The sequence below is a fragment of the Mercurialis annua genome, linkage group LG7 (genome assembly GCF_937616625.2).
Source record: "Mercurialis annua linkage group LG7, ddMerAnnu1.2, whole genome shotgun sequence".
Taxonomy (NCBI): domain Eukaryota; kingdom Viridiplantae; phylum Streptophyta; class Magnoliopsida; order Malpighiales; family Euphorbiaceae; genus Mercurialis; species Mercurialis annua.
In genome coordinates this window covers 6,312,932-6,334,661 of record NC_065576.1, presented here as the reverse complement: position 1 = coordinate 6,334,661, position 21,730 = coordinate 6,312,932, and the positions used below count along the sequence as shown (strand labels likewise).

At 31.8% G+C, this 21,730-nt stretch overlaps 5 protein-coding genes across 5 annotated transcripts; 4 read left to right on the top strand and 1 right to left on the bottom strand.

Moving 5' to 3' along the window:
• Positions 1-3,363: 3,363 nt before the first annotated feature.
• On the top strand, positions 3,364-6,544 carry LOC126654615 (agamous-like MADS-box protein AGL29). Its single transcript, XM_050348529.2, has 3 exons — positions 3,364-3,576; positions 4,034-4,149; positions 5,764-6,544. The coding sequence occupies exon 3, from the start codon at positions 5,775-5,777 to the stop codon at positions 6,387-6,389; it is 615 nt and encodes a 204-aa protein (XP_050204486.1). The 5' UTR covers positions 3,364-3,576; positions 4,034-4,149; positions 5,764-5,774; the 3' UTR covers positions 6,390-6,544.
• A 2,885-nt stretch (positions 6,545-9,429) lies between these two features.
• LOC126654480 (cytochrome c oxidase subunit 6a, mitochondrial) lies at positions 9,430-10,900 on the top strand. The gene is made up of 4 exons (XM_050348348.2): positions 9,430-9,589; positions 9,906-10,021; positions 10,183-10,225; positions 10,628-10,900. The coding sequence occupies exons 1-4, from the start codon at positions 9,475-9,477 to the stop codon at positions 10,663-10,665; spliced, it is 312 nt and encodes a 103-aa protein (XP_050204305.1). The 5' UTR covers positions 9,430-9,474; the 3' UTR covers positions 10,666-10,900.
• A 2,969-nt stretch (positions 10,901-13,869) lies between these two features.
• On the top strand, positions 13,870-15,651 carry LOC126656233 (germin-like protein subfamily 1 member 16). Its single transcript, XM_050350746.2, has 2 exons — positions 13,870-14,046; positions 14,962-15,651. Exons 1-2 carry the CDS (start codon positions 13,923-13,925, stop codon positions 15,507-15,509), a joined length of 672 nt encoding a protein of 223 aa, XP_050206703.1. The 5' UTR covers positions 13,870-13,922; the 3' UTR covers positions 15,510-15,651.
• Positions 15,652-16,056: 405 nt separating this feature from the next.
• On the bottom strand, positions 16,057-18,880 carry LOC126654699 (uncharacterized). Its single transcript, XM_050348644.2, has 2 exons — positions 18,668-18,880; positions 16,057-18,298 (listed from the first exon to the last, which is right to left on the bottom strand). The coding sequence occupies exon 2, from the start codon at positions 18,267-18,269 to the stop codon at positions 16,278-16,280; it is 1,992 nt and encodes a 663-aa protein (XP_050204601.1). The 5' UTR covers positions 18,270-18,298; positions 18,668-18,880; the 3' UTR covers positions 16,057-16,277.
• Positions 18,881-19,183: 303 nt separating this feature from the next.
• On the top strand, positions 19,184-20,966 carry LOC126654700 (cysteine desulfurase, mitochondrial). Its single transcript, XM_050348645.2, has one exon. The coding sequence runs from the start codon at positions 19,220-19,222 to the stop codon at positions 20,591-20,593; it is 1,374 nt and encodes a 457-aa protein (XP_050204602.1). The 5' UTR covers positions 19,184-19,219; the 3' UTR covers positions 20,594-20,966.
• Positions 20,967-21,730: the final 764 nt, after the last annotated feature.

The window sequence follows — 21,730 nt, the reverse complement described above, 5'->3', positions numbered from 1 at the left end:
AAGTCTGAGACGACGGTCCAGACATTGCGGGAGAGCTTCTAAGACGACGGTCTAGAACCCCGAACAAGTTAACGGCGATGGAACGTTAGAGTTCGGCCGATTGATTTAAGAACTAACGGCGTCATGGAACACTTAATGTTATCGGTCGTTGAGTTCATAAGAAAAGTTGGAAACAGTCTAAACAAAAGTTTAGAGCTGTAAAGGATAGTGGAAAATAAACTAGAGTCGAGTGAATCTACGGGATCAGCCGACTAGTTTATTAATCTAAGTCTGAAAGGAGACTTAGAGGAATATGGATTAGAAATTGCATTTCATTTTCAAAAGCTTTTACGTTTCTGTGATTGGACCGGTAGTAAATATTTAAATATATCTATTTTATAACGAGTTAAGTATTTAATGTGTGTTTGTAAGATGTCAACTCACCAGTATATCTGACCCCGTTGTTGTACCAATTTTTCAGGTACGTAGACTGTCATTTTTGGTGAGGCTTCATATTCTTGTTTCGTGAAGTCTCTATTTTGGGCGATGTGGTATTTGTAAATACTTTCCTATCTTAGCGCTGCAGTAGTAATGTCTAGATAGACGGAACTCTTTAGCATGCTTTAATTTGCGATGAATTGCCACGATAATACTCTGTTTAATTATCATCGCTTTGTTATTATTATATTTATATATGCATGCTTGTTATGGTTATTTTGTGATGCCTCTCGGGTATTTGAGATACCGAGATAAATGTGGAAAACAGTAATGAAACTGTTGGCATCGAAACAAAATGTATATGTGGGCCCGACGTGGCATAAATGTGATTTGCATGTCTCACCCTAAAAACGTTTTGAGAAAGGGTTATAAAAGTTGACATGTTGTGAAAATGGGAAAGAGGTCCCGTGGAATGGTAGACCTAATGTTTACGTTTCGGAATTTAAAATGTATGATTTTATTCCGCGAAATTTTTTTAGTGAAATTCGAAACAATTTATTATGAGAAAACTTTTTATAAGAAAAGTTAAATGGTTTTAATGGGAAAAATGTATTTTATTTTAAGGCTTGCTACGGGTTTCGGAGCAACCACTCCCATTCCCTAGCGCCGGTCTCGATCCGAGAATCGGGTCGTGACAAAAATACAGGGACTTTTATATGGATTAAGCCATTTTATATAATGAAATTTATTGTCAATTTTCAATTGAATTTATATCCTAACTCCGTAATTAGCAAAATTTATTTTTCAAAATTTTAAAATTTTATTCCTAACTTAAAAATTTAAATAACAACGAAAAATAAAATTTTAAATTTTCCAATTTTATATGGTTAAAGTAAAAAAGAAGTAAGTTTTAAGCTAAAAATAATCAGAAAAGCCAAATAAATTTTGTACCGAGGCAAGAAATTAATACAATTAAATTGATTAAAAAATAAATAAAAATACAGCAAATTTTTTAAATTGAAATAGATTTACGAATTTCAAAAGTTTTGGATAACAAAATAAAAAAAAAATCCTTTTAGCTTCGTTAGACAATTTACAGATGTACATAACTGGATAAATTATCATTTTACATTAGACTTAGTGTGGCATACGACATACACAAAATTAAATCAGTTTTTGATAAATCAAATGCAATTGCTGAGAAATGATAAAATCGGAATAAAATTAGTAATATTTTAATGATTTAGTTTAAATTACATGCAAATGTTTATTATACTCAGCAGTATATTTTTATTTATTATAAAACATGTAGTTTTCTAAAATCTTATAATATGCATAACTAAAGGAAACAAATATTAATTCAAACCGAATTAATTAAATTAATCAATATATTTTGATTGATTAAATTTAATATTTTTAATTAATTTAATAGTTTGATCGGTTCGATTAATAAAAAATTAAATAAACAGAGCTCAATTTTAGTCTTCGAAAGCTCAAACCAAAATCAAACATCCTATTAATAATCCTATTTATATAACAAACTTAATAAGCACATCTCAAATCTTGGTTCAATTAGTTTATTTATACCTATTTAATTAACACTCATGTGAAATGAATAATGTTTTCAGATTCATAAAAAATATTATTGTTAGTTCTTATACAAATATGAAAATTATACTATTTCCGTCTCATTTTATTTGTCACTTTTTTTATTTTCATATATATTAAAAGTATATTGATATTGTACATATATTTTTTTATATCCCTCGTTCCGTCTTGAGAATATATAAATACATCGTTAATTTTATCCATTAATTTTTATATCCAATTCATTAATGTTAAAGGTACAAAAAATTCTTGTTGATAAAATAAAAATGATAATTTTAAAAATATCAAAAACAAAATCAAAAATGACAAAGGAATGGAGAATAGTTGATATAAGCTCACATACAATTTAGAATTATGCTTGACACTTGTTTTTTCATTTTATATTTTAGAAATTGCAGTCTTCACGTCATTGTCGATCATTAATTTTATTCATGTTGAATATGTCAAATTGTCAACAAAAAGATTATCAATTTCAACCAAAAGGGCAATGAAGCAATTATGTTTATGTTGCAACTAATTACTGGCAAAGATGTTTGTAACTTTCAAATTTAAATATAATAATCCTATTACTAAATCAAGATTATTAAATTTCTATCTTTTTGTTGTAAAAAATGTTTAAATAATTATTACTGATATTTAAATAGTAATATAAAATAATATAACTAATATTAAATCAGCACAATTGGATATAATCATCCACATAATAGTATTATTAAAAAACTTAAGTAATACTAGTAAAATTTTAAGAAAATTGATGGTGTTATGTGACTCTTTCTCCTTCTAAATGACTTTTTTTATTCAAAAAACAATGCAAGCTTGGCAAGAAAAATATCTAATTTCATAAATTTATAAAATAGCTTAATATGTTGGTGGGTCAATTCTAATCAAATCTTTTAAAATCATCTCATTTAGTATGTTTTAGGATATTATATTTTTTTTATAGCCTTTTTTAAAAATAAACCATTTTTTTGCCAGAATTATTGACGATTGTCATGCTACAAAAAAATAACATAATATTCTAAAACAGACTAAATAGGGTGTTTTTAAAAGGTTTGATTAGCCAGTTAAAAAAAAGGTTTGATTAGAATTGACCTCACTCGCAAAAGTTTGGAAATTTTTGGAGATTTAGCCTAGAAAGAATATACAAACAAATAACGAATTAGTTAGTAGTTTCAATTAATAAAATTATTTTATAAACAATAATTTATATTTACTCATAGAATTATAACAAATTAAAGAATAAAGGAGTACCAAAAATTATGACTTAAAACAAGGGATCAATATGTAACATAATGTAACAATTTAGATAGTAAAGTAAAAAACAATTCATTGACGCGGCTTTAACAAATTGTTTGCGGTAAATTTATTTGCGGGTTCGGGTTGAGTTCAATCCGTCCATGTCTATTCGCAGCAACTCAATTCGGTAAAAACCCGACAAAATAATACGGTCAAGAACATTCAATTTTCACTCACAAGAAAATAATGCTAATCAATTTATTTCTTGAATGGCGCCAATTTATCATATACGAATCAGATTATGTTCTTTGCATGGTCAGTTCTTTTCTTAATTTTTTATTTATTTTTTGTTTATTACGATTTGATGCAGAATTTGATTGTAGATGAATTAAAATTACTGCTAATTTTGTTTGTAATTAAGTTTGTGAATTACTGAGTGATGAATGATTCAATTGTTTCACTCACTGAGGTCAAAATTATAGAGTATTAGTAGTTAATTATAATATATATACTGATCAAACCCTAATATTTTCAACAGTTAATTATTCTTATTAATTCAAGACAAGTGCTAGTTGCTACTTTATAGTGGTTGATTGATTTAAATTAGTTGTTTTTGTAAATTTTATCTGATGATTTTTATTTAGGAATGTCACTTCTTTTTGTTAAAAATGCTGTTGTTTGTATATTGCATGTTTACTGGATCCGTATGTATGCGTAAAATGTAATTAATCTCTATAATTTGGAATGTGATGGCATTGTTTTCCTTGTTTAGGCATATGGTTCTGACGAAATTCATCACGAGAAACTATGAAGCTGGCTGATCAAGAAAATGTAATAAATGGTGCAATGCTGAAGATTTTATACTATGACGGGAAATATTTCGTTAAGGTATGTTTGCTTCTATCATATTAAGTTCTATATTTATAATCTGTGTCTAAATGCTTTCCCCAGCGCACAGATATATGTGCTGCAATAGTTCATCCTAATAATAAGAATGTTGTCATTTATAATTATAAATGTACTAGAGTGAAATTTAGGGCCGGTTTGCCTTCGAGTTTGTTGAACTTCTTTCAGGTTTGGACCTTTAATTATCGGTTGATGCCCATGTTTATTAAATTGGTCATTGGTTTCACATGTAATGCAAACTGAATTGATTAGATGTAGCAACTAAATTCTAATAGGCTTTTAACTTTTCTTATATACGTTTTCATTTGTTGGAGATTTTTGTGATATCTTCCTTTAATTTCGACATAAATGCAACAAGATTTACTTCTTTATCATGCCACAAGTAAAACCTCTGGATTTATAAAAGTCGCTAAGTATCTATCCCACAACTCATCTATGTCGGACTATTGTTTGATGAATGTATTATGTATTTGTACATGGGTGCTTACAATAATAATCTCTCATTGCGCATGTGTTCATTTCTGTGCTTATAGGTAGTTGATTGCTTGAGATATTTTATTACCGATTAAAGTTCATTGTGTTTTTCTTCTAGATTAATGAAATAATTAAAATGCAAAAGTTAGTTTCACTTCATCGTTGTCTGGAAGAATCACGTGCAAACAAAACGAGCGGACTTTGTTGTTATATATTGTGTTGTGGCAGCTACATATATACTCTTTTATACTTCACAAATGATTGGTATTTTTGTGTAAGTTCTTCGGGAGGTTATTTTTTATACAGGTGCTTATATCAAAATATTGCACTTAACTTAGAAGTTAGATCTTAATTTTTTTTTATAGGTCCTATTGTTCACGCTAGAAATTCAGTAAGTAGAAACATTTTATTTGACCTTCAGTCATGGATATGGTTTAATTCCTAGGGAAGGATATCAACGTGTTGTCGACATTCTAATTTAGGGAAAAGGGTCATTTATGCCCCTAAGATTTGGCTTTAGGATCAAGTAACCCCTCAACGTCCGAAAAGGTTCAAATATGTCCCCTAACGTCTTAAAATATTGACAACCAGGTCCTAATTTTGACGCAAAAAAGATACGTTAGGGGCCTGGTTGTCAACATTCTAAGACGTTGAGGGCATATTTGAACCTTTTTGGACGTTGAGGGCTTACTTGATCCTAAAGCCAAACCTTAGGGGCTTAAATGACCCTTTTCCCTTTAATTTACGAGTACTAAGTTGCATTATTTAAACCTGTCAAGTAAAATTAGGTGGCCCTTAAGTCTTTCAGTGAAGGTTTAGGCTAGTTTGGTATGCAAATAGGCTTATTCTAGAATTAACTTCCGTTTCTATTTGAATTGCTAAAATTTGACTATGCCAACGAAGGATATTCTATATTTACGATTTTCTTAGCTATTTAAACAAAAGTGATAGGATTCTCATGATTTGAATATATATGGAAAGTATATGCAAACTACCAATCAAAGAAATGGGTGGTTCGGAATTGAGCCTTAGCTAGGGCCTCAAAGCCTCTATAAATTAATGTGATACTCGTCAAATTTTAATATCCGAGATAATTAATCTTTCCATATTGCACTATTGCAGGAATTATCAACATGGTGGCTCCTAAGAAGACTCGAATGAGCTTGATTGAAGGAGCGAGTGCCCGTCAAGCTTCCTTTTCAAAGCGCCGAACTGGTATCTTCAAGAAGGCTAGCGAACTTTGTACGTTGTGCGATGCAGAAGCAGCAGTTGTTATCTTTTCCCCGGGTGGCAAGCCCTACTGCTTCGGACACCCCTGCTTCGAAGCAATTATGGAGAAAGTTGCTGACCCGGGGAATCCGGATAACGGCTATGCTCAGCATATGGCTGAGCGTCAGGCCAGGATTCATGATCTGAGAAAGCAGTATGCTGATATGCTACAGCAAGTAAAAGCTGAAAAGAAGCGAGGAGATGAACTCGAGCAGATGACAAAGGCTGAGACCGAGAAGATGGCACTGTGGGATAGACCACTCGAAACCCTGAACTTTGAAGAGCTGATGACATTGAAATCAATGGTGGAACAAGCTCAAGCAAAGGTTGCGAAGCGATTCCAAGAGCTTTCAGCGCAGGATTCTGATCCATCTGCTTCCACCTCTGGAAACTCCGGTGAAGCTCTCGATCCCTCTGCTACCGACGCAGAAGTGACTGATGCTGATACTTCTGGCAATTTCCATGGCAGTTCCCCATGAAATTGACTGAGCTTTATTATGTTATTGGCTTATTGCTAGTGCTCAGTGTTATATTAGGATTGTAATACAAAATGGACATCATATAAAAAGATGTTCATTTAATAAAATAAAATATCCTAATAATTAATCTATCTCTCTTCTGTTATTGCTATTTATTTCAAGTGATTACAGATTATAACATCTCCATCTGAACCGATAATAATTAAAATTTCTATATATTTTTTTCTCACTGAATTACCACTTACGCATTGCTTAACTTGATGATTTTTGACGTTCATAAATTTTACTAAATCTATGAGTTTTTAAAGAATATAATGAAATTTAAATTTGAAGAATTTACACAAAATACTCCTTTTTTTAAAATATTTGCAAAGATGCTCTGTTTTTTGAAAAATTGTTTTTTTTACCTTTTTTTTTTAAAAAGTTTATTTTTTTATACCAATTTTTTTTACTCTGAAAATTTGTAAAAATACTCCGTTTTTTTTAACTTTTTGAAAATTTGTAAAAATGTTAATTTAGAAACTTTTTGAAATCTTTTAAAACTGTAATAGAATCAGTTTTTTTTTAAAACGGTTTCAAATTATTTTTTAAGAAACTGTTATAAACCATTTGAATCTAATTAGAAACTGTCTTTGAAACCATTTATAAAACAGTTTCGAATTGTTTTTTTTAAACCGTTTGAAACTCTATTAGAAACTGTATTTGAAATGTTTTGTAAAACAGTTTCAAATTGTGTTTTTTTTTGAAGCTGTTTGCAACTGTTTGAAACTGCGGAGTAAAAAACTAAACTGCAGAGTAAAAGAAAAAATATTTAAATTTTTAGGTACATTTGTAAACTTTCAGTTTTTGAGGTAATTTTGACAAATATTTTTAGTTTTTTAGGTGTTTTTCAAACTTCCCTTTAAATTTATAGTTTTTAATTCAAAGAATGTAAAATCTATTGATTTTTGATATTTCACCGCTATTGAAATAATTTAAAAATATTTAGAAATTCCATCACTAATTAATATAATGCATTTCAACCCGTTTTCATTTAAGAGGTGTATATTGAATTTTGAAGGATGATAAATTTATAAATTCTTATAAATTTTTTATCTTATCAAACGATTTCATTTTATAAAAAAGAAATTCATTTTATCAAAATTCATTAATTTTATTTATTTAAAATCTCTCATTTCAAACTCATGTCTTAATAAATTGTAAAATCACGAACAAAATCATTACTATATGAGAATAGATTGCAAAATCTAATTCTCAACTAGTGTCAAAAAATGTATAATGGACCCATGGATATTGATTATTGTCATGTGATATTATGTTTTGAAAAATTAGAATGCAGCTCTGTTGATGTTTCATTAATTTGTTTTTGCAAATGGTTTGGTATAAATATAAATGTCTGAAATGGCAGTCTTTCTCCGAACACATAAATATAAACAGCTTGAAGCTATAATTCAAATTATACGAGCGCTGAGCTGTAAACTACAAGATCGTGAATTCAATTTTTTTCTTCTTCATAAGAGTTGTTCTTTTCTCAATTATAAAAAAAACGGCTTGGTGTATTAAGTAACAAATCTCTAATACTAAAAATAAAAATTGTGGTTAGCTCAATCATGTTCAACGAAAATTTTATTCAAACCTAAATTCCTAAAAGAAGTAATAGACAGAAATTTTATGACCATTTTAGGCTTAATTATTTAAAAGACCTCCACCTTTAAATTTTTTTCATTTATACCTTAACCTTTAAAAAAAAACCATGTGTACCCAATTTTGGATTTTTAGCTTTCATCCCTACCCAAAACCATTAAACTGTACTTTTTTATTTGAAAAAAAATTAAAATAATTCTTTGTTTTTAAGCTATATACTAATTAGACATTGATATTATTAAATAATTCAAAAATATAATTTTCTTCAAAATATTAAAATAATTTTTTTTTAAATTTTTATCAATTTCTCTTCGGAGCCGCTCCTCCTCCTCCTTCTCATCGGAGAAGGAGCGGCGGCCACTCCATGTGGAGATGGAGTGGCCGCCGCTCCTTCTCCGATGAGAATGAGCAGCGGCTGCTCTTCGGTTGGTTTTCGGGGAGGTATTTTTTAATTTAGTTTATTTTTTTAATAAAATTAAAAAAATTAATTAATTATTAAGATATATTTGAATATTTTGTAAGTTGAAGGATTTGTTTGTATTATTTAAAATAGAAAAAAGTATGATATAACCCTCAATTTAGTTGTTTATAATGATTTCATCCTTTAATTCATTAAATTGTCAATTATATCCCTGTTTTGGGTAGGGATGAAAACCAAAAATCTAAAATTGGGTACAAATAATTTTTTTACAAAGTCGGGGTATAAATGAAAAAAAAATTCAAGGTGGAGATTTTTTACGTAATTAGGCCACCAGTTTATGATAAACTTGAGATTTTATAGCTAAATCATAGTAAAAGATATCACACTTATTTTTTCTAATGAAAGGTATAGATAAAATTTATATCACCTATCAGGCACTACGTCGAGGGCGTAGGACTAAAAAAGAAATGGCTTTAAAGAATTTTTTTTGCTGCAATTGGTCGTTGTCTGAGCCGACAGAGTTTTTTTTAACGGTTTTCTGTTTGAGAAGCTGCTAAATTTCTCAAAATATGAACCCTTAAAACAATTTTTCCTCTTGAGCATACATCTTGAAAAAAAGTCCGAAATTAAAAAAAGAATCAATTATCGTTTTATTGTAAGTCCAAAATATTTCATCTTTATCTAAAAAAAGTATTTTCATTTGTACGTTTCTTTTTTGTAAAAATACACGTTTTTAGTAGATTATTAGTAGATCATTGATAGATGGTGTATTTTTTTTAAAGAAACTAGGTTAAAGAAAAAAAAAATTTACAACAGTAAATAGTTAGAGCATATTATTGCAAAAACAAATTTAAAAAATGCGCAATTTCCTCTCATATTTACTTTGTTATGGGCTTGATAATGACATTTTGGCCCATTCATTAATATGAGCCCAATAAGTAAAACTAACGTAAAATACGTTATTTGTTTACGGACGGTCTCCATTTCTGATTGTTGCTAAAGAAAAAAACAATTAAAACTATGGCGACGGCGTTGATGCGATCTAGTCTTCGGAACGCTCTTCGAGGCGGCGGCCCAAAGCCATCCGCTCCTCTTCAGAGGCGCTTCTCGTCTTCTCCTCACCATGACGTTGCTTGTAAATATATTTAACTCTTCCTAATTTGATTTAATTATTGTTCTGTTTTGATTTCTATTTCGTATGTAAATTATTTAGGTATTTATGTTAGTATTTTTGAAATGCTAGTTTAATTAGTTTTGAAATTGATTATTTGTCGGGATTTTTTATTTTGGATTAATTTTTTGTGTGAATTGGTATTCTAGGGTTTTGTGAATTAAGTTTGAAAACTGTTGATTGGATATGAGAAATTGAATGAGGAAATTATAAAATTAGCTGTAAATTTTGCAACTTCAGTTTGTTTAATGGTTTTTAATTAATTGTTTTTTTTAATTAGATGAAGCAGCAGAAGCATCAAAATGGGAGAAGATTACTTATGTAGCGATTGCTTCGTGTACAATCTTAGCAATTTATAACCTATCAAAGGGTCACCCCCACTACGAAGAACCCCCTGTAAGCTTTTACTTCATTTTAGTTTTATGATACTCGCATAATTGAGTTGTTTATAAACCGCTCGGTGGTTTATTAATTATTGTTCTGTTTTTTTTTTTTTTACATTTCACGTCTTATGTAAATAATTGTTGATATGCTTGTTATCGTTTAAATTCGTGCAGGCATACCCTTTTCTGCACATTCGCAACAAGGAGTTTCCGTGGGGTATGTATTGATGGTTTTTTTTTTCCACCATAATGTTTAATTTGTCCCCATAGAAATTAAAAAATGATTCCATGACATACTGATGGTACTGAAAATTTCCTATGAATTATGTATATGATGCTAATATTTTCACACTAATATCTTGTAGTTACAATAGAACTTGATTTGTATTACGTAGACTGGTTGGCTGAATGTGTGATGGTAAACACGATGTTTAGCGTTAGAGCAAATTGACTCCATTGTATTTAGATGGGCATGCATTGTTTATGTATTACTTTTTAACTTGTTTAAATGTGTTTATTTTTTTAGTTTATGGCGATTTTTCTACATCATTGTAATATTTTATTTATTTATTAAACTCGGATGAGGTATTACTTTTAACTGATCTCCGTTGTTTTGCAGGACCCGATGGGCTATTTGAGAGCAAGCCCCACCACTAATGAATTCATGGTCAATTGAATGAAGATATCATAAAAACCATCTTTTTACAATCTTGCCAGAAATTAGATTACTCTTGCTGTTGTGGGAATTTGATCTTGGTGATTGCAGTTTGCATTCTTGTATTCTGGATTTTGCTACTTTGCACAAGGCAAGTTGCTTAGTTCTTGTGTACTGTTTTGTTATTTACTGTGAATTGTTGGCTGCTTAATAAAATGCAAAAATTGATTTGGGATTTTTGGCTTGCTTCTCCTCCATTGCATTTGATCTATTATTTTTGCAATTGCGGAAAGCGTTTGTTGGATAGTGTTTCATACTGTTAGTGAAGCTCATCAGTGGATGATAATAAATCCGTAATTAGGGTGACAATAGACATTTTATTTATCCAGCAGAGAACTCGAATTGCATAATATTCATGGGTCAATCTGCCACCTGTAGCGGGTTTCCTTTGCAGTCTTTAAAGTTTAATTTGTATAAGAACTCGTATTTTAGTGTTGTCTGGCGTAAAGTTTGTATTAAGGCGAGTATCAAGCGATAGTTTAAATGTAATGTATTTATTTGTCTTGCATCTGAGTATAGAATAGTAAAACAGCCTCTTTGCCTCGATTAAATAAACTTCATCCCAGCATTTTTCTTTCATTGATCTTGTCACTGTCTTGTTAATATCAAAGATGAATATATCCCCTGCCTAACACGATCATTCGGAATGTTTAACTTTCAACATCGAATTCTCACTGCTCCATTAAATTTGTTCGGATAATCTTCATATGAAATGTTTATCAGCTCCACCTCATTTATCTTCAGGACCTGCATTTTTGAACAATTAAGTTTTTTATCGTGACATTCTAATTAAAGGAAGTTCTCATGTTATTCAAAGTCTAATGGATTCAGAAGTTCAAGCTTTGCTTTGGTATTTCATTTGAAACCATTGACATTCTGCCACACCAAGCTTTATGCTTCTACTGTTGCATAATTAGTGTCTAGCTTAATTTCACTTTTTAACTCTGCAAATACTCAATCAAGATAGTGGTTCTCTGTTTCAAATTTTAATATCGTATAAAATCACAAAAATAAAGTGAGATTTGAAAAATATGTAGACATAATTTATTAAATTTATTGAAAATGCAAAAATTTGAATACCTAGCGAAGTTAGATGGCAACATTATCAATTTTTAAAATTGGATTAAAATTTTTAAGAAGGTGACTTTCTTTAATAGAGCAAATTACTCTGAGATTTTCCATATATTTAAGGCCTAATTACTTAAAAAACTTTCACCTTGTAACATTTATTCGTTTATACCCTGATTTAGGAAAAAGTTCATTTGTACCTTTTTTTTTATTTTTCATTTTCGTCTCTACCCTAAAGAGCTAATTTGACCTCTTTTCATTTGAAAAAAATATTCAAAATGATCCTTTATATTTAGCTTATATTCTAATTAAACATTAATATTATTAATCATTTATAATGTTTTCATCCTTTAATTAATTTAATTGTCAAAAATTTAAATTTTAGGGTAGAGATGAAAACGAAAAATCAAAAAAATGGTGCAAATGAACTTTTTCCTCCGTGAGGGTATAAACAAAAAAATATTACAAGATGAGGTTTTTTTTAAGTAATTAGGCCTATATATAATAATTTATATTTTCATCCATCATGTATGAAAATCAAACGATATGTTCCCCATTTTTATTTTCCTTAACAATTTAGTTATTTCGTCAATTTTTGGTGTTAGCTAGCTGAATCAAAACGCTTAACTAAAAAAATAAATTTTAATTTAGTCTTTAAATTTATTTTTCATACAAATCTAAATTTAAATTATAAATATATGAAATTCAATAGTTTAATAAATTTAATTTTTTTTATTTTTAATTCTCTTATTTTTATTTTTAATCTTTTTACTTCATTTAGTTTTTAAAACTAAAAAAGGATTAACCTATATTAAGGTTCCTCAACTTTATGAGTTTTATTTATCTGGTCCCTGAATTTTCATTTGGTCATATATGGTCACTCAATGTTATGTTTTTGTTTATCCGGCCTCTAAACTTTTATTTGGTCTTATTTGGTTTTCGGGTATCTAGACATGGTTTATGCCATGATCAGTATAAGTGTTCTTCAGATTTATATTTTTTTAGTTATCTGGTCCCTTAATTTTACACTTTTGAGGACCTGAGTAAGTGAAAAATCAAAGTTTAGGGACATATAAGACCAATTGAAAGTTTAGGAATCAGATAAACAAAAAACGTAAAGTCAAACAGATAAGACCGACTAAATAGAGACCAGATAAACAGAACTCGTAAATTTAAGGGACCTTAAACTAATCCTTAAAAAAATTAAACTAAATTAATTTTTTTTCAAAAAATTAAAACATTAATTAATATTAAAATTAAATTGAAGTTGTTAACTTACGAAATCTCACTATAATACGATTTTTACTTAGACATATTAAAAAAATAAGTTTAAGGATTAAATGAAAATATATTCTTTTTTAATTTAATCATTTGATTCAGTTGACTAACATAAAAAATAGATGAAATGAATAAATTGTTTGATGGAAATGAAGTGGAGGATCATATCATTTGATTTTTCAAACAGAAGAGATAAAAATATAAATTATAACATATGTTGCAGGTTTTAGAATAATTTATTCATTTTTTTTTATTTTGTTAGGCTTTTTGTTAATTATTTACCTTTTACATCCTCCAAAAAAACCTTGACGAAACTAACAATTTCAGGTTCCACAAGACAAAATCATACTAACCTCTTTCAACAAGGAAACCTTTATCCACTATTTAAATTAAATGTAGGTTGGTCAAAGAAGAAACACATTATTTGATCAACCAGAAGTTCTTAATCAAACTATAAACTTTAATTATGTTAAATGAGCATAATTTTCATCTACTCTCATATGATAATTTGCAAAATGTTAATGTTTAAAAACTACAAAATCTAGTGTAAAATACATGAAAAAAGACTACTTCAAAGCCGAATTACAATATTGATATAAACATTGGAAGGTAAAGTAAAAGAAAAGTTATTAGTGGTAGAATGGTTCATCCTTGAAATTAAAAAAGAAAAAACAGATATTAGTAATTGACGAGATCTTCATTAATTTTCTTCATATAGAAGATAATAAAGACTAATTCAATGACTCACACATCTATAAATACAATTTTTTACCATGCAACATTCCCCATCTCAAGTACTCTTGCTCAAGAAATTAAAAAAAAACTAATTATATCTTATTAAGATACTTAAAACATGAAAGGAACTCATTTCCTTGCAAGTTTTGCAATTCTAGCTTTATCATTCTCTTTTGGCATGGCCTTTGACCCTAGTCCTCTTCAAGATTTCTGTGTTGCCATCAATGATCCTAAAGATGGTGGTAAGTGTTTGTTTTTTAATTTACTTCATTTTTTTTGAGAAGAGTTCACTTCATATTTTAGATTGTACATATGTTGTATGGTAAGCTTTATTTGAGTCGTAGTAGGCCACCTAGAGTACTCTTGAAAACTTGATAATTTTAAACGCAACACGATAGTACATGAAAATAAACAAGTTTGGATATATGAACAAGCTCGTGTCTTAAACGGGTTAACTTATTTACGAAATATGCATAGTTAATTTGTGTAAACACGATTGAATACTTTTAATTAAAGATTTTTTATTAATTCTAAATTTTAAAGGTTTGCTATATCCTTATCTAATTTTGTGTGTTTTGTTTTATACTCCCTCTAAATTTTATTGGTTTGCTATATCCTTATCTAAGTTGATAGGTTCTTTTTATCCATATATTTGGGGTAATTAATCCTGAAGATTATTGAACTTTCAAGTTTTTTCATTTCAGTCACTAAACTATTTTTTTTCATTTTGATCACTGAACTTTCATTTTTTTTCATTTTGGTATTTTCCGGCCAAAAATGCTTAGGTGGCAGCCGGAATTATTATTTTTTAATATGAAAAGTTGCTATATATGCATTATTTGATCCAAAAAGTCATTTTCAAAGTGAAATTATGTATGTATGATAAATTTTCAAAGTAAAACTTGTAAATCCGGATGTCACATGTCAACTTCCGGCTGCCACCTAAGCATTTTTGGCCTGAAATACCAAAATGAAAAAAAAATGAAAGTTTAGTGATCGAAATGTAAAAAATAATAGTTTAGTGACTGAAATGAAAAAATTCGAAAGTTCAGTGATCTTCAGGATCAATTACCCATTTGAAGTTTTCCTTTTGAGAGAATAATTTGTTTAAGTTTTTGAACTACACTTTATACTAACAAGTTATCTTTATGATGCAGTATTTGTGAATGGCAAATTCTGCAAGGACCCAATGCTGGCAACAGCAAAGGATTTCTCATTTTCAGGTCTCAACATCCCTAGAGACACATCAAACAAAGTTGGATCAAATGTGACTCTGCTAAACGTTGAGAGAATAGCAGGACTCAACACACTCGGCATATCTTTGGCTCGTATCGACTACGCGCCGCACGGACTTAACCCGCCCCACATTCATCCTCGCGCCACGGAAATCCTAACTGTTGTCGAAGGCTCGCTCTACGTTGGCTTTGTGACATCGAACCCGAATCGCCTTATTACGAAAACTCTATACCCCGGAGATGTTTTTGTATTTCCGATCGGTTTGATTCACTTTCAGTTCAATGTGGGAGATACTAATGCAGTTGCTTTTGCTGGATTGAGCAGCCAAAACCCTGGAGTTATTACAATTGCTAATGCTGTGTTTGGTTCGAACCCACCGATCAATGCTGATGTTCTTACAAAAGCATTTCAAGTGGACAAGAATGTGATTAATTATCTTCAGAAGCAGTTCTGGACCAACAATCATTGATCAAATAAATATAATAAGAATGTGACATAATATTGATTTTAATCGTTATATAAATATTATCATATTGTAACATAATAAGGAGGTTCTATGAGGCCTCTATGTTCATTTCGTTTTCAATAAATTATTTATGATTTTACTGTTATATGAATTGACAGAATAAAAGTTAAATAGTGCTTAACATAATTCATTTACTAATTAATTTTAGATTACAATTCAACATAATTATTTATTAATCATTCCGGTTTGTTCGGTGTACGCTGTACCTGGCAAAGTAACTAGGAATAATTGCAAAAACAATCATGAACTAAAGCATGTCCTGCAATTTAAAACAAGAACCATCAGTTCTCACCGAACAATTTATCATCAGAAAAGGTCGAAGCAAATGCTGGAACAATGTATATTTCGTTATCCACGTCAACATCTTTTAATCAAATAATGCACCAGAATTTTGAATTGCAAAAAATAATTTTGTTATAAATTGCCAAACACGCTAGCTAAATTTCGTAATTTTTAACCAAACAAATATATGCAGCAAGTAAATAACAGATTGTGGAGAGAAACTTTAATTCTTTGACAACTACATAAGAAAATAACAAATTTTGTGAACATCTCAGGTAGAACAGAGAAGACAATAACATACCTGAGATGCTAGTTACAAAAACACCAATGTGAATAAAGAACCATACAAATTTTCCTGATTATAATCTCAGGTACAATAACAAAAACAAAATCTTCGTAATATGACTATAACCTAGAAAGAAAAAAACTTTACTCTGCTGCGGCAGCAACCTCAGTGTTGATCCCTTCGTTTCCCGTGTCTGGCAAGGTTTCCAAATCGATACGAGCCTCCTTTTCTTCTTGAGACACTGAAGAATTTGAAGAATCGACTGAATCATTGTGGGACGAGTTACTGGAATCCGAGGAATCAACTGGATCATTATGTGATGATTCAGATGAACTAATTTGTTCATTGCTTGAATCTGTTTTCTCACTTGCATTGCTGTTATCATCAGCATCAGTTTTCGAATCACCCTGTTCGTTCTGGCTCGTTTCTGCTTTATCATTCGAGTTGCTGGTCTCTACGGTTTCTATGTTGCTCAGATCAATGTTCTGGTCCTGATTTTGGGTAACATCAAATTTAGCATCTTCATTTTTGTTAGTATTTGATGCTGTGTCGCTCTCCTCGGAGTTTGAGTTTGACGAATCAACATTTTCCTTCTTCCCTGCATTTCCATCTGCATCTGCGTTTGTGGATAACACAGTTTCTTGATTTCCCTCTCCAGAATGAACTTCAGAATTTTCATTCTGAACTGTATCATTGTTCTGGTTGGCAGTTCCCATAACAGACGCAACAGAATCAGGATTGCCAATGTCTATTGATTCGAGATTGGCTAAATCCACATTCTCAGTTGTATTGGAAGGTGATGCATTTATATCTGATTGCTGGCTGCCGGAATCCAAATCAGAATTCTCTTTTTTCACTACCTCAATATTATTCGTAGATGACTCCTCTTCTTTTGACTCCGAGTTTCCTGTCGTTTCATTTTGATCCTGAGTTGTATCGGATTGTGGAGTTGAATCATTATTTTCTGAAGTAGCTGTGGAGTTGGAATCCACCTGCTGTTGTTCATTTGATTGTGTTGCTTCTGAGGGCATATCATGGGAAATCTCCTCCAACTCCTGAGAACCATTTTCGTCGCCCCCCTCTTCATGAGTCGCATTTGTTGCATTGTGCTTTTCGACGGGTTCATTTTCAATTGCATTAGGAAGTTCATTTGGATTGACCTCAATGACTTCAGTTATATAATCCGCACTGGACTTGATCACTTTGTTTTCTACTTGTTCCAACTCGTGAGTTTTCTCCAAATTCGCTTGATCTTCTCCAAGTGTCACATTATGAGTATCGACGTCTTCAGTTTGATGGACAACTGCACTGGATGCATCGTCTCCCTTGTAATGCTCTTCTCTTGCCTCCTTACTGTGACTGTCAGTACCCTGATCTTCAGTTGAGCCTGAGTTTTCAACGCTATCGTCCTTGTCGTCGGTCCCTTTATTTTCTCCACTTTTGTTTGCTTCCACAACTTCCTTAATTACCCCTCCTCCACCACTTTCATCTACATTTTCCTTCTCTTCCGTGGCGTTTTCTTGGCTCTCTTCATTTCCATTGCCTCCGCTTTCTGTCTCTTTGCTTTCCTCATTTTCTTTATTCTCATCACCACTCTTTATGTTCTCTTCGCTCTCAATTTTCTGATTAACGTTATCACCGCTGTCTTCCCTCTCAGTTTTCTGATTAACGCTATCGACGCTCTCTTCCCTCTCAGTTTTCTGATTAACGTTATCGACGCTGTCTTCCCTCTCACTTTCGTCACCCGCATTCTCCTTGCTTTGTTCATGCTCCTTTTCTCCTTCAACAGAGTCTTCCCTCTGCTCAGCTCCCGCTTCTGTTTTATCATGAAAATGACCGGGAACCTCATCATCTCCATCAACATTATCCTCAGGCTTGCTTTCCTCTTCTTCCTCCTTATGCCCCACATCATTAACAACAGTTTCCGCAACTTCAGGAAGCCCCTTTCTCCCAACTAGCTTCACAACGTCATTCCCGACATTCGTACTGTCCTTAAACACCACTTTCTTATCATGAGAATGCCTAACTTGGTAAAGCAGCCAGATTCCAACACCAAGCAGGAGACATACTTGTATAGCATGCTTTATTTTGAAGCCTCTCGATCTCAGATTCCTACGCGGCGACGACCGGACCATGATTCAGCTAATATAAAACCGCCAACAACCTAACAAAAAGTTGATAACTTCAAATAATTGCATAGCCTTAAAGCAGTAACAAATTAACTGAAGCCACTTATTTAACTAACTAAACCCCCCAAAAAAGCATAACCGACATCAATTACCAAACTAATTATGAGCAAATTATAATCTGATCTATATCAAAAACTAATTGAAATTTAATCACTCACAAAAATAAAATTCAAACAAAGATCTGTACCAATTTGATCAATAAACTGGCAAAAAAATCACAAATTTAACTAAACAAATTAAAATTACTCACAAATCAAAATGATAAAAATGCATAAGAAATGGATCTAATCAATAAAAATACATAAAAATGTGATTAAAAGAGAATTAGGAAATGAAAAACTAACCTAAAAACAGTTGATTCTTGAGCAGCAACCAGATTTTTTCTTGAATTATTTGAAGAACACAATGTCCCCACAGAATTAAACAAAGTTTGATCTTTAATTTGGTAAAATTTCCTTTCTAGTTAGATTGGATCTGATCAACAAAAGGAAATGAAATACTCGAACAAATCAGTGTCAATTTTTCCATATATATACGTGTTTTTCGTCTCGTAAATGTTTCAGTTTCACTCAAAGCCACAGTCCGCTCTTTACCATAATTCAAAGCCACGTAAAACGACGCCGCATAGACTTTAACAACACCGTTTCATCTTCTTAGTTTACCTACGACGTCGTTTTTGTCTATGTCATCATTGATACCTTCCATCAAGTCATAATCATCATCGAGATTGAAGTAAAACATTTCACCTTTACGGCTATAAACTCGCCACGTGTCCAATCACCGTCCCTACCAGTCGGTGACCTAGAATTTCTCTCTCCTTAATCTCCATAAATAGCAAACACGCTGAATTAACAAAAATATATTTCTATCAGATAATAACAAATAAAATTACGGAAATGTCCAGAATGGCCTCAAAGCTTTTAGCTTCCACCTTCCGCCGTACAATTTCTTCAACCGGCACACCCACGCGCCACCTTACCACCGCTTCCGCAGCAATAGCCACCGCTCCTCCACCTTACGGAGATGAAGATTCCATAACGGTAAAAGGCATAAAAATTTCAGCTCGGCCTCTATACCTAGATATGCAAGCCACGTCACCAGTAGACCCTAGGGTTTTAGACGCTATGCTTCCTTATTATCTCGGCCGTTATGGTAATCCTCACTCGCGTACTCATCTCTACGGCTGGGAGTCCGATGCCGCCGTCGAGACCGCCCGCTCTCAAGTCGCCGATCTAATCAGCGCGTCGCCGAAAGAAATCGTGTTCACATCGGGAGCCACAGAGTCGAATAATATTTCGATTAAAGGAGTAATGAAGTTTTACAAAGAAAAGAAACGGCACGTTATAACGACGCAAACGGAGCATAAGTGTGTGTTGGATTCTTGCCGTTATCTTCAACAGGAGGGTTTTGAGGTAACTTATTTACCTGTTAAAAATGATGGTATTATAGACTTGGAGAAATTTAGAAATGCTATTCGGCCTGATACCGGAATTGTTTCGGTTATGGCGGTTAATAATGAGATTGGTGTGATTCAACCTATGGAAGAAATTGGTAAAATTTGTAAGGAATTTAATGTGCCTTTTCATACTGATGCTGCACAAGCATTAGGGAAGATTCCGATTGATGTCGATAAATGGAATGTCAGTTTGATGTCGTTGAGTGGGCATAAGGTTTACGGTCCTAAAGGCGTTGGTGCTTTGTATATGCGGAGGAGACCGAGGATTCGAGTTGAGCCGCAAATGAATGGTGGTGGACAAGAGAGAGGGATTCGTAGCGGGACTGTGCCGACTCCTTTGGTTGTAGGGTTTGGTGCGGCTTGTGAATTGGCGAAGAAGGAAATGGATTATGATGAGAAGAGGATTAAGGGTTTGCAAGAGAGGCTTTTGAACGGAATTAAGGAGAAAATTGACGGGGTTGTTGTGAATGGGAGCGTTGAGAATCGGTATGCTGGGAACTTGAATATTTCGTTTGCTTATGTTGAAGGGGAGAGCTTGCTAATGGGGTTGAAGGATGTGGCTGTGTCAAGTGGGAGTGCTTGTACTAGCGCGAGTTTGGAGCCCTCGTATGTGTTGAGGGCGTTGGGAGTGGAAGAGGATATGGCGCATACTTCTATTAGATTTGGGATTGGGAGGTTTACTACTGAGGAAGAGATTGATAGAGCGATGGAGCTTACAGTGCAACAGGTTGAGAAATTGAGAGAAATGAGTCCGCTTTATGAGATGGTCAAGGAAGGGATTGATATTAAGAATATTCAATGGGCACAACACTGATAGCTGAGTAGAGGATGCTACTGATAGGAATCTCAAAAGCAAGATTGTTCAAGGTAATGGATTATGTGCCGAATGTTGATATCCAGGAAAGCTGGAGCTGCCAAAGTATATGGCCTTTGATGGGTTATCATACAGGTCCTTAATTTCTGCTGTCCTTGTATATACTTGAGAAAACATTTCCAAGTTTATCTAGGGTCGAATTTTGGTGCTAGTTATTTTCTTAAATTATATGGAAGTTTTGTTTTTTCTTCAACATGAGCATACCAGACTTTGACAACAGGAAGAATAAGGTGTGCTTAAAATGCTGGTGTAATAGTTATTCTGTTGTATCCATACCTTTTTTTATCTACTAAATCACTATGTTCTGCTGAAATTATTGCTATAATATCAGTCAAACGAATGGTTTATTGCATAATCGTCTTTAATAGTTGGACTGCTGTGCTGCAATAATAGTATTAAAGCATGCATGAGGAACTTTAATTAGAAAGTTGGACAAGTTTATGCATCGGAGCAGCTATGTGATAGACTGATGGTTAACAATATCAGTTTTGAGGCTTACTAATTTCAGATTTTGACACATGCTTTCTTTTTAGGCTTAAGGTCTGAAAAACTACCGACCTTTCAATTTTTTTTCAATTGCACCCTCACCTTGTAATTTCTTCAATAGCACCTTATTTCGTATTTTTGGCTTTCAATAGCACCCCGACCTTGTAAAACAGTCAATTTTATCCTATTTTGTATTTTTGACTTTCAATAGCACCATAAATTATCAAATTAAACTCATTTATCGAAGACTTATTTGAACTTTTTTTAAGTTAAAAGATTTGTTTAAAAGTGTTCAAGTAGAAAAAAGTATGATTTAACCTTTAAATTTAGTTTTTTTGAAAATTTTCATCCTTATAATAATCAAATCATCTAATTTTTTTACTTTAGAGTGCTATTGAAAGTCAAAAATACAAAATAGGGTGCTATTGAAAAAATTACAAGGTGAGGGTGCTATTGAAAAAAATTTGAAAGGTCGGTAGTTTTTCAGACCTTAAGCCTTCTTTTTATTAGTTTAATTTGTTATCCTTTTCTTTGTTCAGAAAGAAAATTGGTGTTAATGTAAGGCCTTGTCTAAGTTTGAGCAGTATCTGA

Excerpts from the sequence above, each read along its gene's own strand:
- LOC126654700 (XM_050348645.2), top strand. The coding sequence starts at position 19,220 with ATGTCCAGAATGGCCTCAAAGCTTTTAGCTTCCACCTTCCGCCGTACA.
- LOC126656233 (XM_050350746.2), top strand. The coding sequence starts at position 13,923 with ATGAAAGGAACTCATTTCCTTGCAAGTTTTGCAATTCTAGCTTTATCA. Across the intron at positions 14,047-14,961 it reads CAATGATCCTAAAGATGGTG|TATTTGTGAATGGCAAATTC; the intron begins GTAAGTGTTTGT and ends TTTATGATGCAG.
- LOC126654480 (XM_050348348.2), top strand. The coding sequence starts at position 9,475 with ATGGCGACGGCGTTGATGCGATCTAGTCTTCGGAACGCTCTTCGAGGC. Across the intron at positions 9,590-9,905 it reads TCCTCACCATGACGTTGCTT|ATGAAGCAGCAGAAGCATCA; the intron begins GTAAATATATTT and ends TTTTTTAATTAG. Across the intron at positions 10,226-10,627 it reads CAACAAGGAGTTTCCGTGGG|GACCCGATGGGCTATTTGAG; the intron begins GTATGTATTGAT and ends GTTGTTTTGCAG.
- LOC126654699 (XM_050348644.2), bottom strand. The coding sequence starts at position 18,269 with ATGGTCCGGTCGTCGCCGCGTAGGAATCTGAGATCGAGAGGCTTCAAA.
- LOC126654615 (XM_050348529.2), top strand. The coding sequence starts at position 5,775 with ATGGTGGCTCCTAAGAAGACTCGAATGAGCTTGATTGAAGGAGCGAGT.